An 11,952-nucleotide genomic window follows, 5' to 3' on the forward strand; every position below is an offset into this window, starting at 1 on the left:
CTTGGTATACAGTCATATGGGAGCTATATATCACATTTTAAAGAAGAGTGAAGGGCACAGGAAAAGCCAGTATGAAGTGTGTGACCATTTACTGCTATTTGGATCTGACTAATAAGGAGAGTGACAGTTGTCAGTCCCACTGATTCTAGCTGTAATTCTGATTTAATGACAGAATATCTCATGATTTTAGGATCCTTCCTGTTCCTAAACGGCCTGCATGCTGGACCCTGTGATCCCCTGAGGAAAGCAGGCGTGCTGAGGGGCACTGGTGAGGAGGGCCGGGAGGCGTTTGCAGAGGGTGGGCTGCTGGGGTGGACCCAGCTACTCACCTGGAGGAAGGTGAAGCACCGTGGGCAGCCCCGTTAGCATTCAGAGGGCACCAGGATGCAGAACCAAGCTGAAGCCACCGAGATACGGAAATCCACCTCCTGGACCAGATTACAAGTGCCCCTTGCCCTCCTCTGGGGCTCCCATCTCTGCTTCGCTTCCTCCTGAGCTCTGCGTGCTCGCACTTGAGCAGTGCCAGCCCCGTAGCCCCCTCCCTCTCAGGCAAGCTAAGCCTGAAGCTGTGAGAAACCAAGGCTGGCTTCTCCCTGGCCAGGGCCAGAGGCCAGTGACACAGTTTGGATGTTCATCCCCTCCAAATCTCACATTGAAATGTAACCCCCAGTGTTGGAGGTGGGGCCTGATGGGAGGTGTTTTGGTCATGGGGACAGATCCCTCATGGCTTGTCACTGTCCTCAAGACATTGAGTGCTCTGAGATCTGGTTGAGTAAAAGCGTGTGGCCCCTCCTATCCCTTGCTCTCACACTCCTTCTCTGGCCCTGTCACAGGCTTGCTCCTGTTTTTCCTCCCTCCATGAGTGAAAAGTCCCTGAGGCCTCCCCGGAAGCTGAGTAGATGCTGGTGCCATACTTCCTGTACAGCCTCCAGAAGGATGAGCTACTTAAATCTCTTTTCTTTATAAGTTACTCAGCCTCAGGTATTCGTTTATAGCATTGCAAGGAGGGCCAAACACAGCCAGCAAATGGAGTAAATGATAGCAGCTGCCCGGTCCAGCAGCAGCCTGGCGCAGCAGCCTCAGTTCCCGTGTATGTTTATGATGTTGTTATATGGTGATGTCTGTAAATTGAGATCCACAGAAGGGGCTGGCCTTGAGGACAAGGACACTCAAGACGCCTCCCTGGGAGGAAGTCCCCTCCCTTGGATGCAGTGATTCAGACCAGCAGGAGGCGGAGGGGATCGGCGCCAGCACCCAGGCGGTGACCCAGCCGTCCTCTGGTGTTTGAGTTGGGTTGTAACCAACACAGTCTGTACATTTGGTTTCACAGTCCATCTCCTCCCTGCCATTTAGACGTAACTAACATCAGAAGATTTATTTTTTTTTTATGGCTTAAAATATAAAGGTTGTTAAAAAGGCGGGGTGAGAGGTCATAAAAATAGACCTGGGCCTAAATACATGCAGGAAACAAACGTGTGTTGGGGGATCTGCATGTGAGACCCTTTGCCTGAGAAGCCTCCTATTCCTATAGTTGCTGTTCAGCTTCTCTTACTGTCCTCATTAAGAATATTGAGTCTGCCTCTTTGTCGAGTACAGCTCTCAGTACCTTGTCAGTGCACAGCGAACATTAGATGATGATAAATAATGGAAATAACCTTTACAATAATGCAAAGAAATGTAATCCAGCCAGACAGGTATCGGTAGTGGAAAGAAAATGGACCATAAAACACCCGTGGTGGAATACATTTCCAGAAAAATAGTTCGGGAGGCAGCCAGTGTCTTGCGGAAGCCTGTCCCAGATCTTGGGAGGCAGGTGTCTGGCGAGGGCATAACTGCTGAGGACCCCCAGCTGTGCTGGCCCCGGTCCATGGATGACGGGGACTGTGGAAACAGCGACCTTGCCCCTAAAAACTGACTGCAGGAGAAACAATGCAGCCAGGGTAGACCTCAGAAAACATCATGATTTTTCCAAAACCTCAAACGACAGTGGGTATTTTCCAGCCAAAGGACAAGCAAAAGCTCATCGGAAACTCCATGAAGAGTGAAGAGAAATGGCAGCCTGTGGGTCCTGGCCTGTCTGAGACAGCCCAGAGCCCAGCACTTCAGACATCTCCAGGGTGTCTCAGGGAAAGGCAGGTAGTGACGTGGCAGGGGACTGAAGTTCGGTGGAGTGGACTCTGCAGCGGGGTCACTGAGAACTGGGTCCCTGATGGCCGGTGCTCCTCCCCGTGACAGATTCCACACAGGAGCTGCAGGCTGTGGACCCCTGAAGTGAACAGGCACTCTGGCCATGCCCTGGGGGGCGAAAGCCCTCCCCCAGTGACCTGCAGGTTTCGAGGGGCTTCCCCCTCCCACAGTCACCCCTGTGTCCTTCATCTTGCAGCTGTTTCATTATCTCCACCCTGACATCGAACTGTGTGGAGCATGACCCCCCACCCACCCTCCAGCCATTCACTGAATGTGAAATAGATTCCCACGAGGCATGTGGGTGTGGAGCCTGTTTCCCAGGGGCCTGGGAAAGCCCGCAAAGTGCACAGCCTGGCAACACCCAGAGCTTCGTTTCAGGCATCCACTACAGGCTCTTCTCCCAGCGGGGTCGTCTGCCTCGTTTTCTCCCAGAACCATGCTGTCCAGTGTGGGACCCCCAGCAACGGGCGGCTGTTTACTTTTAAATTAGTTAAAATTAAATAATATTAAAATTCAGTTCTGCAGTCACATGAGCCACACCCCAAGTGCCCCGTAGACGCAGCAGGTGGCACAGTCGAGCAGCATCTCCGTCCCCCAGGAGCCTCTGCAAGGCTCTGATGTGGACCTTCCCTCCTCAGCTGCTGCCCGGTCTCCAACTCCTCTCACCCCCTCCTTTCCTGGGTTACCCAAGGAGCTGCTAATCCCTCCCTCTCTGTCCTGCTGAGTGTGGCACACTGCCCGAACTGGAGCGAAGTCCTCCCTGTGCCCTGTTGAGCCCACAGGGCTTCCCTTTAATAGGTGTCACCAGCCACAGAAAGAAGCATTGGACATAACTCATTCCTTTCTGGATTCACCTGATTTCTATCTTCCTAAGTAGCTTGTGGATTGCATAAAGCCAGTGACTACCAGCCATGATTTGGGGCCTGCCTGCATGGGGTTCTGCCCATCGTGGAAATGTTTCTGGAGAGCATGAGTTACCCTTGGGAACACGATAGGGGGAAAGTCTGCCGTCCTCATCATTGTGTGGTCATGAATGACACTCCCTGGGCCCTGTCTGGGCACTGCCAGGTGTGGGTGATGTGTCCTGCATTCAGCAAAGAGGCTAGCATGATTGCTGCAGTGTCCTGAGTGCTGGGTGGAGACACAAGGGCCCAGACAGGAGCCTTTCCCTCAGCAGCTGTCTGGCAAGGCTGCTGGGAAGGTACCATGGAGAAGCTGTGGCCCGGAAGATGAATAGTGTTAAAACAGTGACAGGTGATGAAACGGCCACTGCAAATACAACCAGAGTGAAGGCAAAATCAGGGAGAGGTGGGGAGAGACCTGGAGAGGGAACCAGGCAACACCTGCCCTTGACAATTATGTTTGCATCTGTGTTCAGAGATGAAGTCAGCCTCTCAGTTCCCTTTCTCTGACTTTTCTTCTCTGGTTTTGACATCAAGATTTTACAAGTTTTATAAAATGAGTTTCTCTGTTCTCTGTAGATGGTTCTTATCTGTTCATTTAATTATTGATAGAATTCATTTCTAAAGTAACTAATTTAAAAGTAAGGTAGTTTTTTTTCAACTATGCTTTCTTCCAGTTACCGTTCCTTCTCAGAAGTATCCATGAACCTGTTTCCACACCAACAGCAGAGGCAACTTGGGCCTGTTTTGTGCTGTAGATAATAGGATGCCGAGTCCGGCTTCTTTTGTTCATCACTGTGTCTCTGAGATTTATTCCATGACTATCTGGGTGTCATGACGGCTTGCCCTTCTATCGCTGGCACTCAGCGGGCTTCCAGGGCAGGGCAACCATGAGTCAGATTCCTTTGAACATCCTTATTGGGTATTTACACAAATAAATGTCCACTCATTTACGGGAGTGGAATTGTTGTTGTGTGATGTATCTATATGTTCAGCTGTAAGAAATGCTGACCATTTCCCCAAGTGGTAGTACGAGTTGATATCCCACCAGGAGTGCAGGGGAATTTTGGTTTTTCCACATTGTCTGTGACACTTCCTGTTGCCTCTTGGCCTTGTCTTGGCCTTTCTGGAGGGTCCATGTACAGCATGTTCTATGCGTCCTGTGTTGGGCACGGCTGCACACACAGTAGGCCTGGCCTCAGGAGGAAGGGCCTCCTCTCTTCCCCTCCTCCTCCCCGCTCGTCAGCCACAGTGTCTGCCCCTGTGGACAAGGTGTGGTTGGCAGGAGCAGATAGGGGACAGAGATGTCACAGCCATCCCCAACTCATATTGTCACAGGAGGCTTGTGCTCTCGTACACGGCTTGCTTTCTCATCTGGGCACTTGGCAGGTTCTTCTCAGGCCCACACTCACCTTCACATCCCCAGCTTCAGCCTGCTGGCACAGGCCCTGTGTGTCCATCCACTTGCCCCTCAGCTGGGCTCTACTGGATAGGACCCGAGACCATGTCTGGACCCTGGGGACCACCTAGGCCTTTGTTCCCTGCCCAGCCAGGGGCTAGTCGTCTCTACAGAGCAGCACCCTCCTGGCTCCGCCCCTGAGGCTGCCGGTCAGCCACTCACCTTGCAGAGTCTCCAGGCAGGAATCGGCTGGCCACCCACCCGCAGTGCCGGACATGCATGGAGCCAGCAGTGTCCCATGGCAGCTGCACCCTAGCAGCCTGAGTGAAAAGCAAATGCCTGCCTTCTGTGGACGGGACCCAGGCTCAGCACACCATCAGTCCTTCAAAATGCTTCTCAGCCTCCAAACCCTTTGTGGAGGCACAGGCCTTGAGGCATCTAAATTTGTTCTGCTCTCTTGTTTAGAAAATAGGCAAAGGCTGCTGGGGGTGGGGGCGGGGAGGTCCCTGTCACCATCCTAGGGTGTGTCTCTTGTGATGTGGAGCCTGGGATGGAGCTTCCAGCTGGACTTTCTGTTACAGAGCAAGTGAGCAAAAGAAAGAAGGAGGGAGGGAGGAAAGGGGAGGGAGGAAGGGAAGAGATGGGGAGGAAGGAGGGAGAGAGGAGGGAGGGAAAACCGAGGGAGGAGGGAGGGAGGAAAGAGGGAGGAGATAGGAAGGAAGGAAGGAAGATGGAGGAAGGAGGGAGGGAGGAGGGAGGGAAGAGGGAGAAGGTAGGAAGGAGAGAGGGAAGAGGTAGGAAGGAGGGAGGGAGGAGGGAGGGAAGAGGGAGAAGGTAGGAAGGAGAGAGGGAAGAGGTAGGAAGGAGGGAGGGAGGAGGGAGGGAAGAGGGAGAAGGTAGGAAGGAGAGAGGGAAGAGGGAGGGAGGAGGGAGGGAAGAGGGAGAAGATAGGAAGGAGAGAGGGAGAGGTAGGAAGGAGGGAGGGAGGAGGGAGGAAAGAAGGAGGAGTTAAGAAGGAGGGCAGGAACAGGGAGGAAGGAAGGAGGTAAGAGGGAGGAGGTAGGAAGGAAGAAGGGAAGATGGAGAAAGAAGGGAGGGAGGAGGGAGGGAGGAGGAAAGGAAGAGGGAGAAGGTAGGAAGGAGGGAGGGAAGAGGTAGGAAAGAGGGAGGGAGGAGGAAGGGAAGAGGGAGAAGGTAGGAAGGAGGGAGGGAAGAGGTAGGAAAGAGGGAGGGAGGAGGGAGGGAGGAGGGAGAGAGGAGGGAGGAAAGAAGGAGGAGTTAGGAAGGAGGGAGGGAACAGGGAGGAAGGAAGGAGGAAAGAGGGAGGAAGTAGGAAGGAGGGAGGGAAGAGGGAGGAAGAAGGGAGGAAAGAAGGAGGAGGTAGGAAAGAGAGAGGGAAGAGGGAGGAAGGAGGGAGGGAAGAGGAAGGAAGGAGGGAGGGAGGAGGTAGGAAGGAGGGAAGGAAGAGGGAGAGAAGAGGGAGGAAGGAGGGAGGGAAGAGGAAGGAAGGAGGGAGGGAGGAGGTAGGAAGGAGGGAAGGAAGAGGGAGAGAAGAGGGAGGAAGGAGGGAGGGAGGAGGGAAGAAAGAAGGAGGAGTTAGGAAAGAGGGAGGGAAGAGGGAGGAAGGAGGGAGGAAAGAGGGAGGAGGCAGAAAGGAGGGAGGGAAGAGGAAGGAGGGAGGGAGGAGGGAGGGAAGAGGGAGGAAGGAGGGAGAGAGGAAAAAAGGAGGAAGGAGGGAGGGAGGAGGGAGATGGGAGGAAAAAGTAAGGAAAGGAGGAGGGAGGGAGGAGGGAGGGAAGGACAGGCCTTCAGCATGCCAGCATATGCCAAGATACATTCGTGGATAAACCAGGTACCTCAGGTGGGCATGAGAAGGGGAGACACGAGGGGACTGGGCAAGGGCAGCCTGGCCACTCCCCCAACTAGAGCAAGACCTGGATCCACCAGGAGCGTCAGAAGGAAGCAGGGCCTAGAACCGACTCCCAGACCTCTCTGCCACCTTCACAAGAAGCCACTCCCTTCAGATAGAACCATTCCCCAAAATGTGACCAATGGGCAGGGCAGGGGGTTCCACCAGAGAGAATTGCTGGTGGGTTTCAGCATTAAACACTACCACCCATGGAATGCAAATTGACTTTGTCCCTCCACAAACTGGTCATTTCTCATCACGAAGCCATGAGCAACATGACCTTTACATGTGGATCAACAGCTCTCGGTCCTTTGACAGCCAGTTCCTTTGACTTGGCCACTTGGTAGTGACCATTCAACCTAAGGAGGTGTGACCCAGCGGTGGTACGAGGTGGCTGGACCTCAGTTCTAATGGTGACAACTTCAGCCAAAGCACGTTTGTTCTGGCTGTCCATCCTCTGCTTGTGTAACTTTTATTTCCTCAGTGTGAACAGCTCTGCACTTGAGGGACGGGAAGGGGGTGCTTCCATAACTGTCATTGCTATGGCGCACGTTTACTTTTACTCTTCAATTTAAAAATTGGGTCTTCTACATATCTTTGCAACTAGGGAAGAGAAAGCAGGTCTTTTAATTCCAGAACCACAGTGCACACATCATGCTCCAATGTGGGCTGTGCAGGAGCTCAGTGACTGGTGGGTTTCAGGTTGCAGCACATCTCCCTTGGGGGCTATGTCTGATGCCCTGCAGCCAGCCCTGCCGATGGAGCCCGGGTGCTTCCTGTGTTCTCAATGATGAGTCCTTGTGCCCTGGGCTGTTAAGGCTCTGCCTGTGCTGTGAGCTGAAACACTTTCTCTGAAGAGCCCTCACAGTGCAGAAATAGTGTCTTTGGGTCCTGCTGAGCCCCTACCCCCAGCCCACCGCTGGCACAAGGTGCAGGCACTGGGCACTGCTTGGGGCTTCCCCAACCACCTGCACTTTCTAACCACCTGCACTTATTTTCCATGAAAGGCCAATAAAGAAAGTGACAAACTTCACTCGCAATCTGTTGGCAAAAGAGCAGGGAAGGAAAACCAGCCTCAAGAAATAACAATCTTGACAAACTTTTTTGCACCTACACACAAAGCCTTGCCTTCAGCTCAGAGACTCTTAGACTCAGGTCAGTTTGCCCTGCCCTCATGCACAGCAAAAAAGCTTGTCAAAGAGCCGGGAGCTTTCGTCCAGCAGCTGTCAGGATGGAAACGAGTCTTCCCATTTGCACCCTGTCAAAGGAATGGGCAAGCTGTTTCACAGCCACAGTTATCCATTTTCTGAAACAAAAGGTTCACGTCAGGTAAATCACCTTCATTAGACCACGTTGTGTGTTTTGTGTATGTAAATGACGTCTCTGCCTTGTGGGAGTGGGCACCCCAGAAACTCTGGCTTCTATGACACGCAGATGCTGACTGACATTGCTGAAGGCAGCCTGCTTGCTAAGGCTGCATCTGTTTGCTGTTTCTGACATATCTCCCACGATCAGGACCCTAACACACCACATTCTCTAGGTTTCTTGTTAGAGCCAAACATATGAACCGGCGGATCAAGTTCCCCCAGCATGGAGAATGAGAATAAAGAGCAAATGTGGTTCTCAAGCAGACACACCAGCTTGAGCATGAGAGCTCTGGTGCGTGTATGTGCAGAACCTGCAGAGTTGCGCCAGAACTGAGGTCAAGAGGCAGCCCCATGCCACTGCCTTCCTCCTCAACGTCACCAGAGAGACTGGAACCGTGCCCCAGTTAGAGAAGTATCGCGTTCCTCCTATCCCGCCAGAGCCCAGCCCAGGCCCCAGGGAGACCACAACACACAAGAGAGACATGGGCTCTGCCTTGGGGAGCTTACAAGTGAGCAGGAAGGCAACTATTCCACAAGTGGGTACTCAGATGTGTGAGCCTTCATGAGCTTGGGAAGCCCAGCATGGGTGTTCCCGCCGGGGTCAGGGAATGCTGCTGGCAAGTGCCCAGGCAGCTGTAGCGGCTCCACCTTCCTCTCCACACCCCTTTGCATAGCCATGGGGATGGCACTAAGGCTGGTGATCGTGGCAGGAACACAAACCCATGACCCTAATGAGAGATGGCTCTTTCAGTTAGTGCTAAGGAAAGGCAATTACAAGAAATTGTGTTTTGAGATGTGGGCGTGTGTGGGAGCGCTGCTGCATGAAACAGACTTGGCTCATCATGACTTCATTCATTCATTCATTCATTTATTCATTCATTGTCCTAGGAGGCTTCCCATTTTGCATCCCTTTATCTCTGCTCCCTCCGGAATTGTCCACAGTGAGCTCTCAAGCTCAGTTCCAAGACAAAAAGTTGGGGAGGAAAAAAATAAAAACTAGCTTTTAAGATCCGAAAGTTAGGGGAGCGAGAAGGAAGCCAAGCAGCAGCAGGCATCCCTTCCCCACACGACACAGACTTCCAGAGCTCAGAGACCGTGGAAGATGCAGGTTCATGTCATGAGTCATCTCTGAGTGTGAGCCTTTCTTGTCCACTGCAGAGGTGTTGGTGTGTTTTAGCTGGTGTGTTTGAGCAAACGACATGCCGACTCCCATACTCACCTATAAAACCTAGTAATGTCACTGACCTCAGGTGGAAATGGGACCCGGTAGAAAGCTGGCTTTCTGGAGACGGCCATGAGAATGAGCTAGGACATTCTGCCAGGGTAGTCCTGACCACAGGGGGGCCCGAGGGTGGCTTGGGGGTCAACCCTCCTCAGCATCACGTGGGCTCTCGTGGCTCAGTGCTTTTGTAGCATCCCACCCCATCTGCCAAATGAGCCATTTTACTCCGGGGGTCCCTCCATGGTGGCCTCCAAAACCCCCATGTTTCCATCTCCTTATGACCCCAAGAATCATGAATTTGATTACACCAACACCTGGTTATGTCACTGAGCACTCTGGAATATAGATGTTAGTTTTATATCAAATGATTTTATTGATGGATGAATTTTACTAACGCCAACCATGTCCAGGGTGGGGACCATCAGGAAGTGAATGACTCATGGCCACAGCAGGTGAGGCAGCTGAGGAGGAAGGTTTCAGGCGTCCTCCAGTGTTGCCGGAGTTTCTCTAGGGGAAATGAGAACTGTCATTGCCTTCTGCACACCTCCAGTGGGTAGCAGAGATTCAATAAGATAGATAGAAATATGCTTTAGAAAATTACGAGTTATTCAAATAAACAAGCACACCGTTCTTTGGTAGAAAGAGCAGCACTGGAGGAGTCGTATCTAGCCCATCCCTCAATACTGGTGCTGGAGATCCCAGACCCCACACTGATGGAACTCAGTTGGGCTACTCCCAGCCTTCTCTTATTCCCTTGGGGCCAAGTAGAAAAGAAGTCTGTCTTCCCTGCGGTGTGGGGGAGCAGCAGCAGACCCCAGCCCCACATTTGTTTCTTGCAGTTAAAGAACGGCCCTGGTCATAGCAGGGGTGAGCACAGTTTCCCCCTCAGCCTTCTCTGCATCAACAATGCCTTTTTCTGAATCAGGAGCCGTAGATGAGCCCTCCACTCACTGCTTGTTCCAACTTGCTTACAATGACTTCCTTTTTCTTCTCCAACTCTGCAGACCAACAAAGCCGTAGCCAAGGGGGACTTGCACCAGGCCAGCACCAGCTCCCGGCGGGCCCTATTCCTGGCAGTGCTGTCCATCACCATTGGGACTGGCGTCTATGTGGGCGTGGCCGTGGCCCTCATCGCCTACCTCTCCAAGAACAACCACCTGTGAGCTTCCTGCGAACGGAGGGGGAGCACCCGGGGCCAGGTCTGTGTGTACGTGGAGGAAGCAGGCATACCGCATGATGCTGTACAGTACAAATGATTGCCAAATGATGCCACGAAGCCCTGGGATTTCCTACCCATGGATTTCTTTTGTTTTTATCCTTTAATTTCATGTTCACAGCACTGTGTAGAGCACCAGACAGACGGGCACTGCTAATCCTTCCAAAGGAAAGCTCCAAAGATCCCAGCCCGCAAGGCTGTCTCTGGATGGATTCTGGTGGATGAATGGCAGCGCGGCTCTCTGCAGCCTGCCAGTGCCCAGAGTGCCACCGCATTAGCAATATACAAACAGTCCAAAAAAGTGTTTATTTTTTATGGAATACGGTGCAATAGGCAGAGGACAAGGGACACGTCACTCTTCTGTCTGTGGCCCTGCTGGAGTCCTTTGTGCCCCCCCCCCGAGTCCACACGCCTTCCCTGCAAGACGAGAATGGGGCTGGGAAGAAAGAGGCAACCCCACGGCTGGCAGGATCCCCGCTGCACTGCTCTGCAGACCCATTGGCCTGACCCTGAGAAGCAGAGCCAGCAAAGCCCGGGACCTGCCCTTCTTTCTTTCCCTTCACACCACCCCAGCCTCAGGATGTCGAGCCACCTCCGGAACGTGTCTACACTCCACAGCTACCCCGCAGCAATACGCACTCTTGGGACCTCGCTGATCTAGAATGGGGAGGCAGGCCACCGCCCCTCCCAAGACTCCTCAAGAAAGAGCCCCGCGGTTGCTCCAGAAACTCGAGGCACTGCAGCTATGGGCACTGCCTCAGCCTAAAGACACAGGGGCGCCTCCCAATCACCGCGCTGGCGGATGCTCACCCCGTCATAAGCAGAAACTAGTGATCCTGGAAACGAGATGGGCCTTACTCTGTCGACTAAATGAATAGCTATTTTCTTGTCATTTTTTAAAGTGCAACTCTTGCTTCATGCTGCTTAAGTTACCAGATGAATGCTGAGAAATAAGTAATCACAGACATTTTAATACCATTTCATTGCTGTTTTACGAGTGTTCATTACTTAACAAAAAATTATCTTTTAGCTTTTTCGCTTAAGACTTTTCTTTCTGATGAATAGCTGTCGTTGGGTTTCATTTATACTTTCTCCTTGTGGTTTAAGGAACTGCAGAGCCACTCAGGCCTCCACTGCTGAAATAGTAGGGGGGTCTAAAGGAGAACCGAAGTCCCTGCCACTTCAATTTCCACCAGTAAATATGATCGTCCTAATCCCCTCAGTGGACACAGAGACCCCCTCTCCAGGACAGTGGCTCCACCGGCAGCACTTAGCAAATTCCTGAGGCCTGGGTCAGCCCCAGGCTGACTTGATGGGTCAGGATGTGGCCTGGTAACTGCAACATGAAGCCAAGGTTGAGAACCACTGCCCTGGACTAAGGTCTCTGGGTTTGATCCTTCTGCCTGACACTCTCCTCCTTGACCTCGAACATTTAATATTCTGAAAATTATTAGCACTGTCTTCTCGGGTCAAATTTGAGATCCATCTAGCATTTGTCTCTCCTGGGTGGTTCACAAGCACTGTAGGATGTTAACCCTAAGAAGTAGATAGGGAAGCCAGCCACACCCCTGTAGGAGTTAGAGTCACCGGCCATGGAGGGCATAGGTTTAGGTTCAAACCAACCTGGATTTGAATCCACCTGTGCTACTTTCTAGCTGTGTGATCTTGGGTAAAGGTTTACACCTCGGTAGGGCACAGTGGCTCACGCCTGTAATCCTAGCACTTTGGGAGGCCGAGGAGGATGGATCAC

The 11,952-nt window shown here is 52.5% G+C and overlaps 1 protein-coding gene across 3 annotated transcripts in view; it reads left to right on the top strand.

The window, feature by feature from the left end:
- Positions 1 to 11,264, top strand: part of SYNDIG1 (synapse differentiation inducing 1) — a 206,034-nt gene extending 194,770 nt beyond the window's left edge. For 2 of the 3 annotated variants that reach the window (XM_024239164.3, XM_024239163.2), the window contains exon 4: positions 9,991 to 11,264. In XM_024239164.3, the coding sequence (XP_024094932.1) occupies positions 9,991 to 10,149 (159 nt within the window). In that variant the 3' untranslated portion in view covers positions 10,150 to 11,264. The remainder of the gene's footprint in view (positions 1 to 9,990) is intronic. The other variant, XM_054541651.2, reaches the window with a different exon arrangement.
- The last annotated feature ends 688 nt before the right edge of the window (positions 11,265 to 11,952 follow it).

This window comes from Pongo abelii, chromosome 21, assembly GCF_028885655.2.
Source record: "Pongo abelii isolate AG06213 chromosome 21, NHGRI_mPonAbe1-v2.0_pri, whole genome shotgun sequence".
Lineage (NCBI taxonomy): Eukaryota > Metazoa > Chordata > Mammalia > Primates > Hominidae > Pongo > Pongo abelii.